The sequence below is a fragment of the Salvelinus alpinus genome, chromosome 10, assembly GCF_045679555.1.
Source record: "Salvelinus alpinus chromosome 10, SLU_Salpinus.1, whole genome shotgun sequence".
Taxonomy (NCBI): domain Eukaryota; kingdom Metazoa; phylum Chordata; class Actinopteri; order Salmoniformes; family Salmonidae; genus Salvelinus; species Salvelinus alpinus.
The window spans coordinates 15,303,226-15,326,414 of NC_092095.1; the positions used below are offsets into that span (position 1 = coordinate 15,303,226).

General features: G+C 43.5%; 1 protein-coding gene and 1 long non-coding RNA gene across 2 annotated transcripts; both read left to right on the forward strand.

Annotated features, from left to right (window-relative positions):
* Positions 1 to 1,990: 1,990 nt before the first annotated feature.
* LOC139531547 (APC membrane recruitment protein 2-like) lies at positions 1,991 to 9,149 on the forward strand. Its single transcript, XM_071328078.1, has 2 exons — positions 1,991 to 4,982; positions 5,048 to 9,149. The coding sequence occupies exon 1, from the start codon at positions 2,233 to 2,235 to the stop codon at positions 4,174 to 4,176; it is 1,944 nt and encodes a 647-aa protein (XP_071184179.1). The 5' UTR covers positions 1,991 to 2,232; the 3' UTR covers positions 4,177 to 4,982; positions 5,048 to 9,149.
* A 6,547-nt stretch (positions 9,150 to 15,696) lies between these two features.
* LOC139531334 (uncharacterized) lies at positions 15,697 to 22,703 on the forward strand. Its single transcript, XR_011666334.1, has 2 exons — positions 15,697 to 16,120; positions 22,139 to 22,703. It is a non-coding gene; the product is annotated as an uncharacterized lncRNA (long non-coding RNA).
* The last annotated feature ends 486 nt before the right edge of the window (positions 22,704 to 23,189 follow it).

Sequence of the window (23,189 nt, forward strand, 5' to 3'; positions counted from 1 at the left end):
TGGTAACATGGCCTCCAGGCAGACAGACAACTTGACCTGGTAACATGGCATCCAGGCAGGCAGACAACTTGACCTGGTAACATGGCATCCAGGCAGGCAGATGACTTGACCTGGTAACATGGCATTCAGGCAGACAGACGACTTGACCTGGTAACACGGCATCCAGGCAGACAGACAACTTGACCTGGTAACATGGCCTCCAGGCAGACAGACAACCTGACCTGGTAACATGGCCTCCAGGCAGGCAGACAACTTGACCTGGTAACATGGCATCCAGGCAGACAGATGACCTGACATGGTAACATGGCATCCAGGCAGGCAGACAACTTGACCTGGTAACATGGCATCCAGGCAGACAGACAACCTGACATGGTAACATGGCATCCAGGCAGGCAGACAACTTGACCTGGTAACATGGCATCCAGGCAGGCAGACAACCTGACATGGTAACATGGCATCCAGGCAGACAGACAACTTGACCTGGTAACATGGCATCCAGGCAGACAACCTGACCTGGTAACATGGCATCCAGGCAGGCAGACAACCTGACCTGGTAACATGGCCTCCAGGCAGACAGATGACTTGACCTGGTAACATGGCATCCAGGCAGACAGATGACTTGACCTGGTAACATGGCATCCAGGCAGACAGATGACTTGACCTGGTAACATGGCATCCAGGCAGACAGACAACCTGACCTGGTAACATGGCCTCCAGGCAGGCAGACAACCTGACATGGTAACATGGCTTCCAGGCAGGCCTCGGTCAGCTCAGAGTTGGTTGGGAAAGAGCATAAGTTCTTTCTCAACGCTTCACTATGCGGAAGCCCTCGTGTGTGTGTGTGTGTGTGTGTGTGTGTGTGTGTGTGTGTGTGTGTGTGTGTGTGTGTGTGTGTGTGTGTGTGTGTGTGTGTGTGTGTGTGTGTGTGTGTGTGTGTGTGTGTGTGTGTGTGTGTGTGTGTGTGTGTGTGTGTGTGTGTGAATGCAGACATTGTTTGATAGCAATGAGGTGGAAAAGGGGTCCTGTGCTCAAAGCTAGGAAAGAAGAGAGGAGATGATGAAGGAGGGATGAGAGAGGTGCTGAAAGTAGGTCAGGTGCTTAGGGAAAGGGAAATGGGGAGACCTAGTCAGTTGTACAACTGAATGCATTCAACTGAAATGTGTCTTCCGTATTTAACCCAACCCCTCTGAATCAGAGAGGTGCGGGGGGCTGCCTTAATCGACATCCACGTCGGGGAGATAGGGAGGATTGGAGGAATAGAAAAATAATACCCAGAGCTCAGCTAGATGACAGAATCTGTGGAAGAAACACATTTGTTGAGAGTGAGCGAATGAAACAGAATCTGTGGAAGAAACAGACATTTGTTGAGAGAGAGAGGATTGGGTAATATGCTATGCACAGAGGCATGTCTGCAGTCTGGTGTGTGTGTGTGTGTGTGTGTGTGTGTGTGCGTGTGTGTGTGTTAAGAACGTTAGCAATGCTGAAATATTTCTCTAAATCTACTTTATCCTCTATATACCGCTGATCAGCAGATCTGCTCAAATCCTACATATCTCTCTCTCTCTGGGATTTGAGAGGCTTAGTTTTGTTTACTTAAAGTTTTTAAATCTGAATACACACACATTATCGTGTAAGTTCTGTATGTCACACATTCATAAGCAAGAACAAGCTAATTTGTTTCATACTATTGAAATCTCTCACAAAAACCTACACACAACCACATACAGCAGTGCAGCACAAGACAGTCTCTCTCTCTCTCTCTCTCTCTCTCTCTCTCTCTCTCTCTCTCTCTCTCTCTCTCTCTCTCTCTCTCTCTCTCTCTCTCTCTCTCTCTCTCTCTCTCTCGGGCGTGAACATAGATAAATAAATAAAGGAGAGAAAAGAAGAGAGGGATCCATAGTGCTGGTGGGATGGGGAGGGAGGGAGGAGTATATTGAGGGTGGAGAGCGAGGAGGGGAAGAGAGAGAGAGAGAGGCATGGGCAAGCCGCCAACGCTGACGAAAGCTGCTTAGCGCAACCAGTTGCCATGGATACAGTCAGGGGCAGCACCTTGTGTGTGTGAGAAAAAAAAGAGAGAGAGAGAGGGAGGGAAAACCAACAGGCAGCGTCAGACAGAACCAGTGAGGAAGATAGAGAACACCAGGCTGCAGGACAGAGAGAGAGTGAGAGAGACAGAGGGAGACAGCCAGAGCAAAAGAGTGATAGTGATAGAGTGATAGTGATAGCTAGAAGATGGAGGTTCAGTCAGAATGCGTAGAGCCTCCTCCTCCTCCATGCGATCCCCAGCCGCCAGGGAAGATCAACAAAGCAGCCTTCAAGCTGTTCGGAAAACGACGCTCCGGAATGGCCGGATTCTTCTCTTTCAGGAACAAAGGGGTCAACAGGAACGGGAATTCTGTGAATGTGAATTCTGTGGGGGCGACTAACGAGCTCGTCAGGAGTAAAACGCATGACGGACTAACGAGCTTGGAACCAGACGGACAGAGAGCGGAGGAGTCCGGAATATCAGAGGCGGGACAGGTGAGGTCTCTCAGCAAATCACTGAGCTTCTTTTCGCTGCTCAGACGAGGAAGTATGAGAGCCAATGAGAATACAGGGTTTGGGAGAAGGGGGAGGGGTTTAAAAGGCTTCTTCAGTAGTATGAAATGGCGGCGGAAGGAGAACGTGACGGAGGGAGAGGGGGAGGTAGCGGAGGTGAGAGAGGGGGAAGTGATTCTAACAGAAGAAGTGAAAGACATCACTCTGACCCTCGAACCCCAGCCCCGCCTGCCCCAGGAGGATCATGGTAGCTTGGAGGCTGAGCAAAACACAGAATCGTCAGGAACCTCTCCCTCCAACAACGCAACGACACCACTCACGCACTCAATCGCCTTGACGACAAACCTGTCAGAATCCCTCTATACGCCATCCCCCTCCCCTCTGCGCACCTTCCTACACTCAAAACCCAAAACGTCAATTTCCTCTGTAACGGCCATCCCCCCTCTGGATCAGTGTGACCCTCCCTCCGAACCCTCAGTGGACCGGCTCTGTTCAGTCCTCTTCACTGACGTCACTTCACTCAAGAGCTTCGATTCACTGACGGGGTGCGGTGACATCATCGCAGACGCAGAGGAGGAGGGGGCAGGAAACGGTGGAGGAGGAGTAGGAAGTGCTACTAGCAGTAGCACTAGTAGTGGGGAAGGAGGAGGAGGAGTACGAAGCTCCATTAATACCCATGTCACCCCTTCTACCTCCACCTCCGCTACTGCCTCTGCCCCTGCCCCCCTCCATGCCAGGGCACGGCTGATGCCCTCTCACTCTGCCCCAACTCAGCAGCCCTCTGGCAGCGGCGTGGTGGCCTACATGGGGGGTGGGGAGGAGATGGCCAGCCCTGACGGGGTGGACGACGCAGACATGCAGGGGCTCTGGCACATGCTCCCCTCTGGGGGAGAAAACTCCCCCACCTTCCTCCGATCCAACTCTCACCTGGCTCCCCCCAGGGGTACAGAGCGGAAACTCACCCAGGTCAAGTCTCTGGGACTCAGCAAGATCCCTGTAGTGGGGGGAGGAGGGGGAGGAAGGGTGACTAAACTCCCCATTCACGCTGCTTGCCAAACCTCCTCGCCCAATGAGATGGAGACTAAGGAGGAAGTCCCGCCCCAACAGGATGTCCCGGCTCTTAGGGATGAGGGCTACTGGGATACGCCCTCTGCAACCCCCACGGCAACGCCTGACAACGGCTTCCTGCGGAACCAAAGGCTTGGCCTATTGTGTGACAGTTGCTCTGGCGATGCGCTCTACGACCTCTACAACGAGGAATTGGAAAGATCTGATGACGAGGAAGAGGAAGAAGATCTGATGAGTACACCTTCCACCTCTGCATGTGAGTACAAACTCAGCCCTCTGGCCCGGACTACTCCTCCTTTCTCCTCCTCCTCTTCCTCTTTCCACTCGATGAAGGGAAGCACTAGCCTTCCCCGCGAGTCCAAAATCCCTCTTAGTGTCAGACAGATCACACCCCCTCACTCTGTGAGCCAATCAGCTCTTTCCTCTGTCCACGCAACCGCTCCTCCCTCTGACACACCCACCCATGCCCCTCCCCCAGCCCGGACCAGAATCCCTGTCTCCAAGGTGCCAGTCCGTCGCCCTGGGAACAAGGCCGGCAACGCTACACAAGGGCCAGCCCCCAGGAAGTAGCTTTGGACCAGGCAGCCATGAACTTTGGTGTCTTTGGACTAAACCTGTGTACACCATCACTGGTCTTATGTGTAAGACATTGCTGGACTGGTGGGTTGTGGAAGGCATCAGACAATGATAGACACTGGAAATAAAGTGAGAAGAGCTCTAAGCAACACTCCCTTTGGATCCTAGTGGGTCACAAGAAAACTAAATAAAATTTGGGTGGCAAAAAAAGTTTGACATATTGTAACCACTGAACATAAGTGCTCAACATCACCGGACGTGTGTGTTCAACATCACCGGACGTGTGTGTTCAACATCACCGGACGTGTGTTCAACATCACCGGACGTGTGTGCACAACATCACCGGACGTGTGTGTTCAACATCACCGGACGTGTGTTCAACATCACCGGACGTGTGTGCACAACATCACCGGACGTGTGTGCTCAACATCACCGGACGTGTGTGTTCAACATCACCGGACGTGTGTGTTCAACATCACCGGACGTGTGTGCACAACATCACCGGACGTGTGTGCTCAACATCACCGGACGTGTGTGCTCAACATCACCGGACGTGTGTGCTCAACATCACCGGACGTGTGTGCTCAACATCACCGGACGTGTGTGCTCAACATCACCGGACGTGTGTTCAACATCACCGGACGTGTGTGCACAACATCACCGGACGTGTGTTCAACATCACCGGACGTGTGTGTACAACATCACCGGACGTGTGTGCACAACATCACCGGACGTGTGTTCAACATCACCGGACGTGTGTGTACAACATCACCGGACGTGTGTGTTCAACATCACCGGACGTGTGTGTTCAACATCACCGGACGTGTGTTCAACATCACCGGACGTGTGTTCAACATCACTGGAGTTATGTGTATGGGACAAGAAACTTGGCAACTCTTCAAGTGGGGGAAGGGAGCGCACCGAAATGTTTGGGATCCACATTTTTAGACAACTCTCATCGCTTCATGACCAGATATGCAAACTTTGGTCATATAAATCAACTGCACTACACACCGCTAGGAAGGACCAGGGTACCTTTCACACCGCTAGGAAGGACCAGAGCACCTTTCACACCGCTAGGAAGGACCAGGGCACCTTTCACACCGCTAGGAAGGACCAGGGCACCTTTCACACCGCTAGGAAGGACCAGGGCACCTTTCACACTGCTAGGAAGGACCAGAGCACCTTTCACACCGCTAGGAAGGACCAGGGCACCTTTCACACCGCTAGGAAGGACCAGGGCACCTTTCACACCGCTAGGAAGGACCAGAGCACCTTTCACACCGCTAGGAAGGACCAGAGCACCTTTCACACCGCTAGGAAGGACCAGAGCACCTTTCACACCGCTAGGAAGGACCAGGGCACCTTTCACACCGCAAGGAAGGACCAGGGCACCTTTCACACCGCTAGGAAGGACCAGGGCACCTTTCACACCGCTAGGAAGGACCAGGGCACCTTTCACACCGCTAGGAAGGACCAGGGCACCTTTCACACCGCTAGGAAGGACCAGGGCACCTTTCACACCGCTAGGAAGGACCAGAGCACCTTTCACACCGCTAGGAAGGACCAGAGCACCTTTCACACCGCTAGGAAGGACCAGAGCACCTTTCACACCGCTAGGAAGGACCAGAGCACCTTTCACACCGCTAGGAAGGACCAGGGCACCTTTCACACCGCTAGGAAGGACCAGAGGACCTTTATCTTTTCTCTTCAAGTCCTTTTTTCTAAAACACTGATTTTATATGATACGACGTGTTTAATCTAACAACAGCCTAATATAATTAAACAGTTTGGAATGTGTCATCATCTAATCTGTAACTTATTACCTCCTAATCCCAGACTCCAATCCTTAATCTGTATCTATAATTTTGTCATGCCATTTAGCAGACCTTTTTATCCAAAGTGATTTACAGCAATGCAGGTGGGAGGAGCTATATGAGGGCGGGCTCATTGTAATGGCTGGAATGGAATTAATGGAACAGAGTCAAACATGTTGTTCCCATATGTGTGATACCATTCCATTTATTCCATTGAGCCCATCCTCCCACCAGTGAGACATACATGCATATTATTATATTATTGTTTATGATGGGTGATCCCGGAAATCAAACCCACCATCCTGGCATTGCAAGCGCTATGTGCTACCAACTGAGCTACGGTGGACCACCGTCTTCTAAAACCTGATTGGTTGTACTGCTGACTATTTGTCTGCCAGTGCTAAAGTACCAGTGGATGGCAGTGGTGACAACATTGCTAAAATAAATCCGAGAGAATGTATGTATGTTTACTAAGGTGCACATGGAGATCACAGGATACCAAGAAACGTCCCTAAAACATCCTCCTTAGTGAAACATAAACACACACATGGTCCTCTGGACCTGATGGACTCCACCACTCAAACGAGCAACTACTGTACTGTGATGAGCTTACACAGCCGCACTGCAATCTGGGAAAACAGCTGCAGGTTCAATCGCTCTGGGATTTACAACCATAACAAATCACCTAATGGAAAACTGTAAAACGAACTGAACACTCTCGCTGCATGAGGTGCCTGGAACACAGGGCACTAGGATCAGGGAACACTGACGCACACACACATTTTAAATACTTAATTTGAATCCACCAATCAAATGTACAAAAAAAGGATCCAAACATTTCAAAGTCCCTTTTTTGCATGGTACAGAAAGCAGCTCCTTCTCCAAACAGCTAGGCTCCCCCGAGCAGTACCTAGCCTACTGCTTTGCCCTAGTTTTTGTCAGGCCCGCAATCTGGAGGCCACACACTGCAAGCCTGTGTACGTGGCCGAGACTGCCAAATATCAGGGCCACCAGCTTGCACCTCCACCCGAGGCTGTCCAAGCGTGCCACGAGGGGCAGGTACTCAGCAAACACAAACACAAAAACACACACACACACACACACACACACGTCAAGAACTGTCTTTCGTACCAACCCTGGATTACTTTCTTCTCTACCAGGACACATCAATACAATGCTTTTTTTCTACTGAGTACTTTGTTATTCACTAGTTTTCATACTCTTTTTTATAGGACAATGTTTCATAAGATACCGCAACCAACCTTGACTGTGAACACACCAGCTACTTAGTGGGCTTTCGTTTTTGTTTCTGATTTATGAAGGAGGCGTGTGTGGGGGTGGGGGCCAAAGCTTGCCTGTGGCATACATTCAGGAGTATATTTCACCTCCCCCACCCCAATCCCCAAATCAGGAGTAACCTTCACCCTCCATCCCCAAATCAGGAGTAACCTTCACCCTCCATCCCCAAATCAGGAGTAACCTTCACCCTCCGTCCCCAAATCAGGAGTAACCTTCACCTCCCATCCCCAAATCAGGAGTAACCTTCACCTCCCATCCCCAAATCAGGAGTAACCTTCACCCTCCATCACCAAATCAGGAGTAACCTTCACCTCCCATCTCCAAATCAGGAGTAAACTTCACCTCCCATCCCCAAATCAGGAGTAACCTTCACCCTCCATCCCCAAATCAGGAGTAACCTTCACCCTCATCCCCAAATCAGGAGTAACCTTCACCTCCCATCCCCAAATCAGGAGTAACCTTCACCCTCCACCCCCAAATCAGGAGTAACCTTCACCCTCATCCCCAAATCAGGAGTAACCTTCACCCCCCATCCCCAAATCAGGAGTAACCTTCACCCTCCATCCCCAAATCAGGAGTAACCTTCACCCTCCGTCCCCTAATCAAGAGTACATTTCACCCTCCGTCCCCAAATCAGGAGTAACCTTCACCCCCCATCCCCAGATCAGGAGTAACCTTCACCTCCCATCCCCAAATCAGGAGTAACCTTCACCCCCCATCCCCAAATCAGGAGTATACTTCATCCTGTGTCCCCAAATCAGGAGTAATCTTCACCTCCCATCCCCAAATCAGGAGTAACCTTCACCCTCATCCCCAAATCAGGAGTAACCTTCATCCCCAAATCAGGAGTATACTTCATCCTGTGTCCCCAAATCAGGAGTAATCTTCACCTCCCATCCCCAAATCAGGAGTAAACTTCACCTCCCATCCCCAAATCAGGAGTAAACTTCACCCTCATCCCCAAATCAGGAGTAACTTTCACCCTCCGTCCCCAAATCAGGAGTAATCTTCATCCTGTGTCCCCAAATCAGGATTAACATTCACCCTCCGTCCCCAAATCAGGAGTGACCTTCACCCTCCATCCCAAAATCATGCTGTTATTCTATACCATTAGGAGTTACAGACCTATAGACAATGAGATCTGAATGCAGCATGACGTCATTCTTAGCCTTACATCTACCTACCTGTCTGTCCATCTCTCTGTCTTTCTTTTATTCCCTCTGGTGTGAATATCTTTGTTTTCTTTCACGCTGTTAATGGTGTGAATATCTTTGTTTTCTTTCACTCTGTTAATGGTGTGAATATCTTTGTTTTCTTTCACGCTGTTAATGGTGTGAATATCTTTGTTTTCTTTCACGCTGTTAATGGTGTGAATATCTTTGTTTTCTTTCACTCTGTTAATGGTGTGAATATCTTTGTTTTCTTTCACGCTGTTAATGGTGTGAATATCTTTGTTTTCTTTCACTCTGTTAATGGTGTGAATATCTTTGTTTTCTTTCACTCTGTTAATGGTGTGAATATCTTTGTTTTCTTTCACTCTGTTAATGGTGTGAATATCTTTGTTTTCTTTCACTCTGTTAATGGTGTGAATATCTTTGTTTTCTTTCACTCTGTTAATGGTGTGAATATCTTTGTTTTCTTTCACTCTGTTAATGGTGTGAATATCTTTGTTTTCTTTCATTCTGTTAATGTTGTGAATATCTTTGTTTTCTTTCACTCTAATGGTATGAATATCTTTGTTTTCTTTCACTCTGTTAATGGTGTGAATATCTTTGTTTTCTTTCATTCTGTTAATGGTGTGAATATCTTTGTTTAATTAATAAACCGCTGTGATCGCGCTAATAGAGACGATTTTGGCTCAGTGTGTTGGCATACATTTCAGTCGCCTGCTAGCAGAGACACACGCACGCACGCACGCACGCAAACACACACACACACACACACACACACACACACACACACACACACACACACACACACACACACACACACACACACACACACACACACACACACACACACACACACACACACACACACACACACACACACACACACACACACACACACACACACACACACACAGGAGGAGGGATGGGAGGGTGATGCTGTTGTTGCTCTGCTGCAGTGGGGGGTGATGCTTTTGTGAGTGGCTCAGAGAGCTACAGCTGCTGATGGATATACAACTCACATCACTTGTTCCTCAAGATGACATCCAAATGTAATATTGATTGTTAGATTGTGTGGTCTTTCTGAGACTGAATGAATGGTGAGGGTGGGAGAGAGACACAAAGAGAGAGGCTGGCTGCAGCTGATACAAGCTTTCTGTCAATATGAAACTGGGCGTGTGTGTGTGTGTGTGTGTGTGTGTGTGTGTGTGTGTGTGTGTGTGTGTGTGTGTGTGTGTGTGTGTGTGTGTGTGTGTGTACATTTACTTTAAGACCCCCCTATCTGCGTAAGTGTGTGTGCATGAGTGTGTGTGTGTGTTTGACTGTTGAATATAGATGGGAGGGAATGTCTCTTTTTGTAAGCTTTGTCACTGTTAGAGGGACCCACGTGTTGCTCGAGAAAGGATGTATTTGTGTGTGTGTGTGTGTGTGTGTACGCCTAAGGAAGGCAGGAGGATTTGGTGCAGTGTGAATCCCCTTTGTAATGGTGCAGAAGAAATACATCTCCCCCTCATTCTCCCCTCCCCCCTCTCTCTTTTTCTCCCCTCCATCTCTCTCTCCCTCTCACTCCCCCTCTTTCTCCCCTCCCCCTCTCTCTTTTTCTCCCCTCCATCTCTCTCCCCATCTTCTTCTCCCCCTCTCTCGCTCCCTGCAGAGTGTAGTTTATGTAAAAGCATTAGGTAATACCAGATCAAAGCTTCTCGTGATGACAGAGAGAGGGAGGGGTCTGTGTGTGTGTGTGTGCGTGTATGTGTTTGTGTGTGTGTGCGTGTATGTGTTTGTGCGCGTTTGTGTGTGTGTTTGTGTGCATTTGTGGTGGGTTATAGACACTGTTGCTGATCTCATCTCCTTTTAGTTTTTTGGGCAACCTGGACTTTGACTCCACACACACGCACACACACACACACATTTAGCGTGGGTATATATTCGACAAAAAAGACTGGGTGGAATTATTTTGAATTTTGTACAGATGAAAACAAAGACAACAGACTGAGAAGAGAAATGAGAGACTAAGAGAATGAGAAAGAAAAAGAGAACTAAAGACTGAGGGGTAGGGAGGAGAAGAATGAGGAGTAGGGAGGAGAAGAATGAGGAGAAGAGGGAGGAGAAGAATGAAGGTTAGGGAGTAGAAGAGTGAGAGGTAGGGAGGAGAAGAGTGAGGGGTAGGGAGGAGAATAATGAAGTTTAGGGAGTAGAAGAGTGAGGGGTAAGGAGGAGAAGAGGGAGGAGAAGAGTGAGGGGTAGGGAGGAGAAGAGGGAGGAGAAGAATGAGGGGTAGGGAGGAGAAGAATGTGTGTGTAAGTGTAAGTGTCTGCGTGTGCGTGTGTGCGTGCGCGCGCGCGCGCGCGTGTGTGTGTGAGAATCTGCATAATGTAGAAGAATTATACCTGCATGACTATTCAGGTCAGACTGTACTGATGATGATGATGATGATATACTTAACCAATAAGGCACGAGGGGGTGTGGTATATGGCCAATATACCACGGCTAAGGGCTGTTCTTACACACAACGCCATACGGAGTGCCTGGATACAGCCTGTAGCCGTGGTATATGGCCATTAGGGTTGGGGAGTAACAGTTTACAAAAAAACTGTAACTGTAATCCGTTACGTTACCAGCAAAAATATTGTAATCAGATTACAGATACTTTTGAGAAACTAGATGATTACCTTAAGGATTACTTTTAAATTCAGAAAGGATGTTTGGGAAAAAAACATCTTTGACACTTTTCCCAATTACATTCAAATCAGCATTGGGCTGAGTGAGTCTGGCCACCAATCAGAGACCACTATGATGACACACCAATGTGTTTGATTGATTGCAGGGAAAGAGCAGGAATAGGTTTTTGTAGGCTGCAGTCCAAGCTATGTCTTCCAATGTTACGACTTCTGTCGGCATCCAAATATTATCCAACTTGAATAAACGCTTGGAGGTAAGGATGACAGGAGTGGTATAGTCTACGACGATACGGATATCACTTATTATTGATATCTACATAGCGTATTGATGTGAATCACACTGCTGCTCTCTCATTTAGCTATTTGCGCCTCATGGATTGTGGTTATTGTGGATGGCTGTTCACAAATCTAAATGTGTATTTAAACCCAATAATGATTGAATTACAGAAGTTTAAGCTGCCTATCAATCACTGTTTTTGCAACCAGTGGACAGCCAGTGAAAAATGCGTTCTTGCTACAGCTGCATAGTGAGGATCCCAGCCTATGGAATAACAGCTGCATAGTGAGGATCCCAGCCTATGGATCAACAGCTTCATAGTGAGGATCCCAGCCTATGGATCAACAGCTTCATAGTGAGGATCCCAGCCTATGGATCAACAGCTTCATAGTGAGGATCCCAGCCTATGGAATAACAGCTGCATAGTGAGGATCCCAGCCTATGGAATTGTTTTTGAAACCAGTGGACAGCCAGTGTAAAATGCGCTCTTGCTACAGGTGCATAGTGCAGATCCCAGCCTATGGAATAAAAGTGGGGCTTTTATTGTTCAATCTAATTCATGCTGATAAAAACATTAAATCCTTAGGCCTAATAGACACAAGCTCAAACTTGTACACGTTTGATAGACTTAAAGTGTCAATCTGTAGTTGCTACATACATTTTTGGACTTATATATATATATATACACACTACCATTCAAAAGTTTGTGGTCACTTAGAAATGTCCTTGTTTTTGAAAGAAAAGCAACAAAAAAAAGTCCATTCAACTAACATCAACTAGATCAGAAATACAGTGTAGACATTGTTAATGTTGTATATGACTATTGTAGCTGGAAACGGCCTGTGTACGCCTATGTAGATATTCCATAAAAAATCAGCTGTTTCCAGCTACAATAGTCATATACAACATTAACAATGTCTACACTGTATTTCTGATCAATTTGATGTTATTTTAATGGACAAAAAATGTGCTTTTCTTTCAAAACAAGGACATTTCTAAGTGACCCCAAACTTTTGAACGGTAGTGTGTGTGTATATATATATATATATATATATATATATATATATATATATATAAATCTCAATTGATTTTTGAAGAATATAACTTAGAAATGCCTAATGAGTAATGAGCCTAGTTCAACTGTCACACTCCATGAGAACCCATATATATATATATATATACACACAGGCTTGTTTTTCTCCAATGTTTGTAAACATTGTAAATGTAAACTAACACTGGAAATCAAATCAAATCAAATGTTATTTGTCACATGCATCGAATACAACAGGTGTAGACCTCACAGTGAAATGCTTACTTACAAGCCCCTAACCAACAATGTAGTTACATTTTTTTACTTAAAATAAATAAATATATATACCTAAAAAAAGCCTCAAAATGGTTAAAACAATAAGAGTGGTTACATTTCTCCAGGCCCATCCCTTTTTACCAAAACAGAGGCGGGGCGGCCGTTGTTATTGTTTCATCTGTGGATTTGCCCTTTAAACAACTTCATATTATCAAGATATCAAAGTGTCACCAACAAAAAGGTAAACAATAGGTCTATAGCAAATGCAGCATATTGCATTAATTCTACACATGTAAATAGCTCTTTTCAGTAGTGCTCAAAGCCACTCCATGAGCGCAGCATTTATTTTTCAACTGGAGTCAGTGAGCCCAATCAGTCCTCCATGACAACAAAATCATAAACAACAGAGTAGGGCTGGCTAATTAGTCATTCGTTTTGGGGTCAAAGTCAGGTAAAACTATTTGGCTGATCTATACTTCCATATTTCCAAGTCCTATTCTTGAAGATACAGGGGTATAACATTTATTGGAATGACTGGAATTCTGATAGACTTTAGTTTTTAATGTAAAGATATAATTTAATCATATTATTATATGTAGTAGAAAGCGATGGGTTAGCAGAAGCCTACATAACCAACCCATAACGTAAAATGTAACATCCATATACGGCCAGCTATGTAAACTTTAACATGGATTTATCCTGCAATAGATGTCGTTCAATTGGTAACATGCATTTATCTCTTCTAATGTCTTTAAGGGGAAAATAATCTAAAAGTAACTGGATGTAATCAGATTACGTTACTGAGTTTGGGTAATCCAAGAGTCACATTACTGATTACAATTTTGGACAGGTAACTAATAACTGTAACGGATTACATTTAGAAAGTAACCTACCCAAGCCTGTTGGTCATATACCACAAACACCCCAGGTGCCTTTACTGCTGTTATAAAATGGTTACCAACGTAATTTAAGCAGTAAAAATACATGTTTTGTCATACACATCATACTTTCAGCCAATCAGCATTCAGCACTCTTTTGGATAAAACCACCAGGTGACAATGATAGCTGTTTACTCCTCGTGTCATCTTTTCCTCCATCATTACATCTCCAGGGGTAACTAGCCTTGCTTCTATAAAACCTCTGATTTCCCCCTGAGTCTGTGTGTATTCGACAACGTGGATGCATACATGTGTGTGTCCGTGCATGCATTCCTGTTTGTGTGTGTGTGTGTGTGTGTGTGTGTGTGCGTGATTGAGGCCCATTCAAAAAAGATGCACCCCACATTTCGCAGGGTAGCCTCACCACAGATGTTTCCTTGGCAACCCCACTAGGTCATCCAATGAGAAGAGGGGGCTGGGCAAGGAGGGAGAGGAGGGGGGAGGGGGGAGGGAGAGGAGGGGGGAGGGGGGAGGAAGGAGGTGACACTGACACAGAGAATCTGAGAGACCTGATTGGAGTTGGACTGGTGCAGTGAAACACGCACACGCACACACACATACACACACCTTCAAAGCATGCAAATTTCAACTTTCAAAGCTGTTTTGTTTTGTAGTAATGTGGTGCATGCCTGTATTTCCTTAAACATTTATTTAACAGTACATGCCATTGAAAAATATGAATATTTCATGACATCATTTTTGTCAGTAGGTACCCAACAGAAGGTGATGTGTTGGACACACTCATATAGATACAGAGGTCTATAGAGCCTGTCTGTATTCCTGATTTCTGGAACTCTTAGCTTACCAGTGTAATATTGACATAAGCTCAGAACCGCTTGTTGTTTCAAACATGGTCCTGTTTAATCAGTTGTTGTGCTGGTCAATGGACAGTTCATTACCTCTGTCAAATGAATATGTAGCTTAAAGTTATCTTTGCACTTCTATTTATTTGGGGACGCAACGATAATACACATTTACAATAGGCCTATATCTAAAAAGACATACAGCCAAATGATACGTAAACTGAGTATACTACACATTAAGAATGTTCTTTCCATGACACAGTAGAATGACCAGGTGGAAGCTATGATCCCTTATTAATGTCAGCTGTTAAATCCACTTCAATCAGTGTAGATGAAGGGAAGGAGTTAAAGAAGGATGTTTAAGCCTTGAGACAATTGAAACATGGATTGTGTATATGTGCTATTCAGAGAGAGAATGGGAAAGACAAAAGATTATATATATTTTCTTTATTTAACTGGGCAAGTCAGTTAAGAACAAATTCTTATTTTCAGTGACGGCCTAGGAACAGTGGGTTAACTGCCTTGTTCAGGGGCAGAACAACAGATTTTTACCTTGTCAGTTCAGGGATTCAATCTTGCAACCTTTCGGTTACAAGTCCAACACTCTAACCACTAGGCTACCTGCCACCCCATATGCCTTTGAACGGGGTATGGTAGTAGGTGCCAAGCACACCGGTTTGTGTCAAGAACTTTAACGCTGCTGGGTTTTTCACTCTCAACAGTTTCCTGTGTGTTTCAAGAATTGTCCACCGCCCAAGGGACATCCAGCCAACTTGACACAACTGTGGGAAACATTGGAGTCAACATGGTCCATGACCCAACAAATTGAAGCTGCTCTGAGTGCAAACCGGGGGGTGCAACTCAATATTAGGAAGGTGTTCCTAATGTTTGGTTTACTCAGTGTAAATATGAAAACAGATGGGAGTACCCACAGATTGATAAGCGTACGTCATTTGTCAGATGCACGTGGGCCAGCTTGAAACATTTCTTAGCTTCTCAAATGACATAAAGCAGAGCCTGAAAATAATAAACTTTTGCAACCTGTGCAACTTATCTTGCGCATTTGTACCGTAGGGATGGCGTGCTTCTGACGGATGAGGGCAAAGACCTCTTCCTTGAGAGTTTGAGCGTGTACGTGTGCGTGCCGTTGTGTGTCGGGAAAGGTAGGGGTTGTCAAAAACTGCAAGAAAGAGAATGGTAAAAATATCCCCTCCGGTTCGCGAATCCAGGACCGCTCTATGTAAATGGACAGTCTGGTTATGACGTTAGTTTCGAAATGTTTTTATTCATTCACTCAGTGCTGATTGAACGATTATTTATCCTACTTGGTTAAAATAGTCTAAAACAGTTGATGTGTTGAAAACTGTTACATTTGATCATATAGCTAACCAAGTTAGCATGGCATTTTCTTTTGACTGCGCACAGATCGCGCAAGCAAGCAATGATCATTATTATGTTATTTTTGCTTTACTTTGCTTTGTGTGCAAACTGCACCCATGCTACTTTTAACTTGTGGATAGCGACTTCAGTTTTTTGGGAACACATTGAAAAGTAACTTGACACTGTTGATCAGTCAGCACAAGTTTGGATTAAAATGACAAGAAGAAAATTGCATTGGCATAAGAGGGAGCACACTGAGGTAATGCATAAGGTAAGAGCTAGAATTTGCTCGGGATCTTCATGCACACACTAGAGCAATTACATAACCTTGGTACAACCCTTCAGACAGTAGTAATAAAATAGATTTCTGTACAAAATAATCATTTTTTGGGACAGTTTCAGCTCATATAAGACTGTGATGTACCCAGTGTGTCTGGGGAGTAGATTCAGAGGCAGTGGGGAGTAGACTCAGAGGCAGTCTGAATACAGGACGAGATCGCCCTCTAGTCGTTCTAAAATGATACTGCTGGTTCTGAGCACATGGATGACAAAATCAATGGCTGTATATGAATGGACAACGCCATCGGTCACATGACCACACATATTAATGTGGTTATTGCCTGTAGTTGGGTAGCAGGCCTAGCTGATGTTGGTGATAACTCTACTGTAGGTCAGTGTGGTGTCTGTATTGAAGGGTCCTAAATTCCCTCCGTCAACCCAGCAGAAAATGCCACTGTTGTAACGAAATCCCACAAGGAGGGTCACGCACCCTCCAGGCTAAGATTTACAGATTTGTTATTGATAGCGCCTCCCTCAAGCTATGAAGGATGAAGGAGCAGATGTTCCCTGTGCACGCATCAATGGGACGAAGGGTGGGGGGGGGACTTGCTTGGGCCAAGAAACATGAGTGATGTTAGGATCGAGACTAGTTAGGATCGAGACTAGTTAGGATCGAGGCAAAGTACAGAGAGAGATCCTTGATTAAAACTTGCTCCAGAGCGCTCAGGACCTCAGACTGGGACGAAGGTTCACCTTCCAACAGGACAACGACCCTAAGCACACAGCCAAGACAACGCAGGAGATGGCAAGTTCTTGAATGCTAGTATTTCCTGAACTTTTGGTAAACATAAGACATTTCATGTGGTAGGATGAATCCTTCATTCTGAGAAAAGAAAACATTTCTTTTAAATACAGCCAAGGGTGTTGGTCCTAATCGGGAGGTGGTGGTAGCGTCATGTCGGACATGATTGACTGGATGACTGTTTTGCAAGTGACAGGCTCCCTGGTGGGTGGGGGTTACACTTTAGGGCGCTTGGATTTGCCCAAACATATGAGGTTTGCTTGTGTGTCGTCGCCTGCTGCCGAGCAAAACCAGTTCACCCATCAGTGACTCGCTGACGTTGCTTGCATCTTTTTTCCAATGTTATTTGTTTTTTTCTTCCAGCTTCAGATTGATTTGATTTTGTAGCGAGTAACGAAGGTGTCAGGGGAAATGTATCACAGTAAAAGTATACATTTTCTTTTGAAAATGTAGTGAAGTAAAAGTAAACATTTACAGAAATATAAATAGTAAAGTACAGATACCATAAAAACTACTTAAGTACAGTAACAAAGTATTTCTACTTTGTTACTTTACACAAATGGAAATAGCTCAATTTGAGATGATGTAAAAGCAACAAAGGGTTCTTCTGATAGCAGTATTGAGTTAAGCTGCGATGATTAGGCTGTGTATTTGGTATAAGTAGTTTCATAGCAAGGGGAGAATGATCCGAAATGACCGTAGCAGCTTTTGTTCAGTTTGACTATTTTATTGAATAGTTCAGTATAGTGCTATTTAGCCTAATAAAGTTATCCGTTTAGGAACCAAGTTGGTTAGTTGGATTACCCATAAATAGGGGAAAGGGGGATACCTAGTCAGTTGTCCAACTGAATGTATTCAACTGTAAAGCCGTCAAATGAGTGATAAAAACATGTTTGTAATTGCATGATTAACTATGACTACAGGGTAGTTCCATATAATTTCAATCCCTTTCTGACAGCACCCCTTATGATTTGACGGAAACCTTCCGTAGCCTACATGTTTGCTGATGATAGAAGGGGTCATAAAGGGATTTTCTGGTACCTGAATGCCAAAACATTTAGGAGATAGAGGTGCTCAAAGTCAAACCATTCTGCATACCCCACCCTACCATGAGACATCCATGTCTTCATCACTGAAAATGTATTGAAAAAAAAAAGTTTTATAATAAAGAAATATGTAATTTCTTAACCTTTAATGTAAATGATCTGAAACGCATTAACTTAGATTATTTATGTATGTTATAGCTTAAACCCTATTTTACATCATCAGAGGTGTTTGTGTTGTGCCCAACATCGGTTGAGTCACATCAGTCTCTTGAATACAGGGTGGATGTCATGTTTTGGCTGATAAATGTACTAAAATGTGAATACAATTAAAAATGAAACTTTCAAATGATACAACAACGATGGCTGGAGGTCCACACATCAGAGAATGTTGAGTTGAGTGGAAATATCCATTGTTATAAATTAAACTGTCAATCTTCCATAGGAAACCTATTGAAATGATCATAGATAAACAGAGTAGACATTCTCATTCAAGTTGACAATCAATGGTGGGTGGAACGGCGGCCATCTTTCTGGTATTAATTTGAAGTTAACATTTGTATTATATTTAAATTTCAATGATGTACCAGCTAAATTGCAGTGGTCTAATAGGATAGGTCTATTCTACAAATTCTATTTCTATGAATGAAATGATACCCACCCTGCATGTTGTGTCTCAACCGATGACAGGAGCAATACAAAACTTCAGATAATGCAAATTAGGGACTAGGCTACAACATACAGTATGTGAAAATGAGAAACATCTGAGTTTACGCGTTTTTACATCATTAACGTTAACAGTAAAAAACAAATATTTGATTAAGAATACTTTTTAAAGAAATTATTAAAAAGTTTGACACCACCGTTTGTAAACCTTAGGGATAGGGGGCAGTATTTTCACGTCCGGATGAAAAGCGTGCCCAAAGTAAACTGCCTGCTACTCAGGCCCAGAAGCTAGGATATGCATATTAATAGTATATTTGGATAGAAAACACTCTGAAGTTTCTAAAACTGTTTGAATAATGTCTGCGAGTATAACAGAACTGATTTGGCAGGCGAAACCCCGAGCACAATCCATCCAGGGATTTTTTGTTGTTGAGGTCAATCTGTTTTCCATTAGTTTCAATGGTAAGCCCTTTTTAATAGGAATCTGCTGGCAGTTCCTATGGCTTCCACTAGATGTCAACAGTCTTTAGAAATTGGTTGATGTTTTTTTTTTGAGAAATGAAGAAGTAGCCCTGTTCTTTCCATGTGTCACTCCAGGTGGACTCAAGTCTTTTGGTGCGTGTGACCTGGAACCCCTTCACATTGTTTTCGTCCGGTATGGAACACAGTTTATCCCCTCTTAAATTTGATCGATTATTTACGTTTTAGGATACCTAAGGTTGGATTAGGAAAGTGGTTTGAAATGTTTCGACTAAGTTTGCAGGTAACTTATTAGACACTTTGTAGTCATGTTGGGCGAGTTGGAACCGGTGTATTTTCTGAATCAAACGCGCCAAATAAATTTACATTTTGGGGATATAAAGAAGGAATTTATCGATCAAAAGGACCATTTGTGATATTTCTGGGACATTTTGGAGTACCAACAGAAGAAGATCTTCAAAGGTAAGGCGTGAATTATATCGTTTTTTCTGACTTTTGTGTAGCACCTGCCTGGTTGAAATATGATTTTCATGTGTTGGTATGTGGGGCACTGTCCTCAGATAATCTCATGGTCTGCTTTCGCCGTAGAGACTTTTTGAAATCTGAAATCTGAAATATGCGGCTGGATTAACAAGAAGTTAAGCTTTATTTTGATGTATTACAGTATTTCTGTTTTTGAATTTGGCGCGCTGCAATTTCACTGGATGTTGTCAAATCAATCCTGTTACCGGGATTTGAGCTGGAAGGGATCACTAAGAAGTTAAAGTAATGTAAATCTCAACCATTTATCTTTTTCAGTGATGAAGACATGGATGTCTCATGGAATGGTGGGGTATGCAAAATGGGCAAACTTGAGCATCTCTGTCTCCTGAGTGTTTTGGCATTCAGGTCCAAAAAGTACCTTAATGAGCACTTCTAACGTGGGCAAACATCTATGGAAGGTTTTGTTCAAGGCAAAAGAACTGGAGTTTTTCCTGATCATGTGACTTGACCAGGAAAACTTATTTTAGGTTTGTATTTTTAGATTCAGTGAATACAGTATTGATTTAAGGCCCAGTGCAGTCAACATTCCTGTGTTTTATATCATATTGTACAACAGCTGATGAAACTGACACTTTAAAAGTGTGAACAAAATTGATCAGTGTTACTTCCTGAGAGTTGCTGGTTGAAAATACAATATGCACAGGACATTCTAATTAGAAGCTTTGCATGGGCGGGAGTTTCGTCTTTCCATGGTGACATCATCATGAGGTGAATTGGCTAATAGGCCAATAAGAAAGAGAGTTCCAAACCTCTCTGCCAATAACAGCTAGTTTTCAGTTTCCCCTCCCCACTCAGACCACGCCCAGACAGTCATAGCTAAATCCATGCTTGAGAAATCGTTTTTTTGTTGTTACTAAAAAGCAATTGTATCTATTACAGACAGGTATTTCATTGTGACGCCATTGTAACGGGTCACTGAAAATTGTGCAGAATTGTGTACTACGTCAACCATTTTGTATGATATGTTACATCCTGCAGTTGTTTTTTCAAATATATCTGTATTACTTTTGAAATTCGTGTAATATGTTACGAATTCCAAATTGTACAATATGTAATGAATTTGTAAGCACTTAACACCCCGAACTGCATCTTTAATACTCCCACACTCTAGGTACTGTAGTGTACTGTATAATTCAATATGAATCACACACAATCTAGGTACTGTAGTATACCGTATAATTCAATATGAATCACACACAATCTAGGTACTGTAGTATACTGTATAATTCAATATGAATCACACACAATCTAGGTACTGTAGTGTACTGTATAATTCAATATGAATCACACACAATCTAGGTACTGTAGTGTACTGTATAATTCAATATGAATCACACACAATCTAGGTACTGTAGTGTACTGTATAATTCAATATGAATCACACACAATCTAGGTACTGTAGTGTACTGTATAATTCAATATGAATCACACACAATCTAGGTACTGTAGTATACCGTATAATTCAATATGAATCACACACAATCTAGGTACTGTAGTGTACTGTATAATTCAATATGAATCACACACAATCTAGGTACTGTAGTATACCGTATAATTCAATATGAATCACACACAATCTAGGTACTGTAGTATACTGTATAATTCAATATGAATCACACACAATCTAGGTACTGTAGTATACCGTATAATTCAATATGAATCACACACAATCTTAACCGGGAACATCTACTTGTATATTCTGAGTTTAGAACTAAAACAACTGATGATTTTATATGTTAGCGATATGTTTTCATTATTGAATTACTCTATTTCATATGTCCTGTATGTATGATGAAACCGTTCTTACACATTCTTTTTTATTTGTATCTATTGTTTACATTAGATCTCAAGTATAAGTTGAAGACATCAGCAAGAATTTTAAGAGGACTGTCATTGAGATTGTGTGTGTTGATCACCAGCCAAGCTCCGTGATATGTCAGGAGAAGGAAGTGGATTTATGTATTCTCAGCGGAGAATTTTTTTAATGCGTTCTGCTCTATTGTTGATCCAGTAAATGGCTACTCAATGACAACGACTCTCAAAGTCTTTATGTAGTAGACTGTGAAAACAAACATCTCAAAGCTGGACCACCAGACACTCCAATAATAACATTACAAAGATAAAAAGTGAGGACTTACACATTCTGAAAATATTACCACTGAACAGCAACAGGATATCTTATGTGAACAAAGGGTATTTTTCAGATCTGGGCTCTCCACAGCTGTAATATCTTTCCTTCAACAAACTCACTTCCATCTCAGACCACACGTTTAAGGGCCTGGACAACCTCATAGTATTACAACTGGATAACAACCACATCTCAAGTATCTCATCATCATCTTTTCAGTTCCTCTTCAGCTTGAGGAAACTGTACTTAACCAGCAACCAGCTTCATTGTCTTCAGCCCATTTTAGAATGACCACATTTGCAGAAATTGTTCATTGTGAACAATAACTTGACCTCTTTTCATTCACAGGAAATATCAAATAGGTCTATAGTGCTGACAGTACTGGATGTATCCAGTAATCCTCTGGAGATCTTCAGTGTCACAGCAGATGTCCTTTCCCATCTTCATACATTAGATCGTTCCCTCTGTGGCTCTAACGGAATGGGATGTGGCGGACAGGTATTTTCTGAGGAATGTTTATGGTCTCGACTTGAGTGGCGTCCACGTGTCTTCAGGAGGGGTTAGTGTTGGTGCTCCAGAGCCTCGACTCCTACATTAAATCTCTGGGACTGGATACAGTAGGGGGAGATGCGCTCATTAATTAATATAGCCTGCCACATACCTACAGTGAGAACACTCTGATTGCAATGTAACAACTTCAGTATTGTCTCTGACAAGCTGCTGCAGTCCTGCACACAGTTGACTGACCTGGACATATCATTTATAATATGATACTGTATGCAACACATCAATTAGTCATTATATTGAAATGCATTGTTAATTCAGACATTTAATATGACATTTAATATATTTAATTCAATATTACATTTAATATGACATTTAATAAACTTTTAAATTGATACTCTGGACATAACACTGGCTTGTGTGAGTGACCTGACTCCAGTATATCATTAAATATTGTTGTCTGAAATGGGAACTACGTCATTTTACTGACGCAGTTGCCAGCTGATGTCTCCCTGTAACTACAGCGCCTTCCGAAAGTATTCGGACCCCTTGACTTTTTCCACATTTTGTTATGGTACAGCCTTACTCTACAATTGATTAAATAAATAAATATATTCAGCAATCTACACGCAATACCCCATAATGACAAAGCAAAAACAGTGTTTTAGACATTTTTGCAAATGTATTATAAATAAAAAACAGAAATACCTTATTTACATAAGTATTCAGACCCTTAGCTATGAGACTCAAAATTGAGCTCAGGTGCATCCTGTTTCCATTGATCATCCTTTAGATGTTTCTACAACTTGATTGGAGTACACCTGTGGTAAATTCAATTGATTGGACATGATTTGGAAAGGCACACACCTGTCTATATAAGGTCCCACAGTTGACA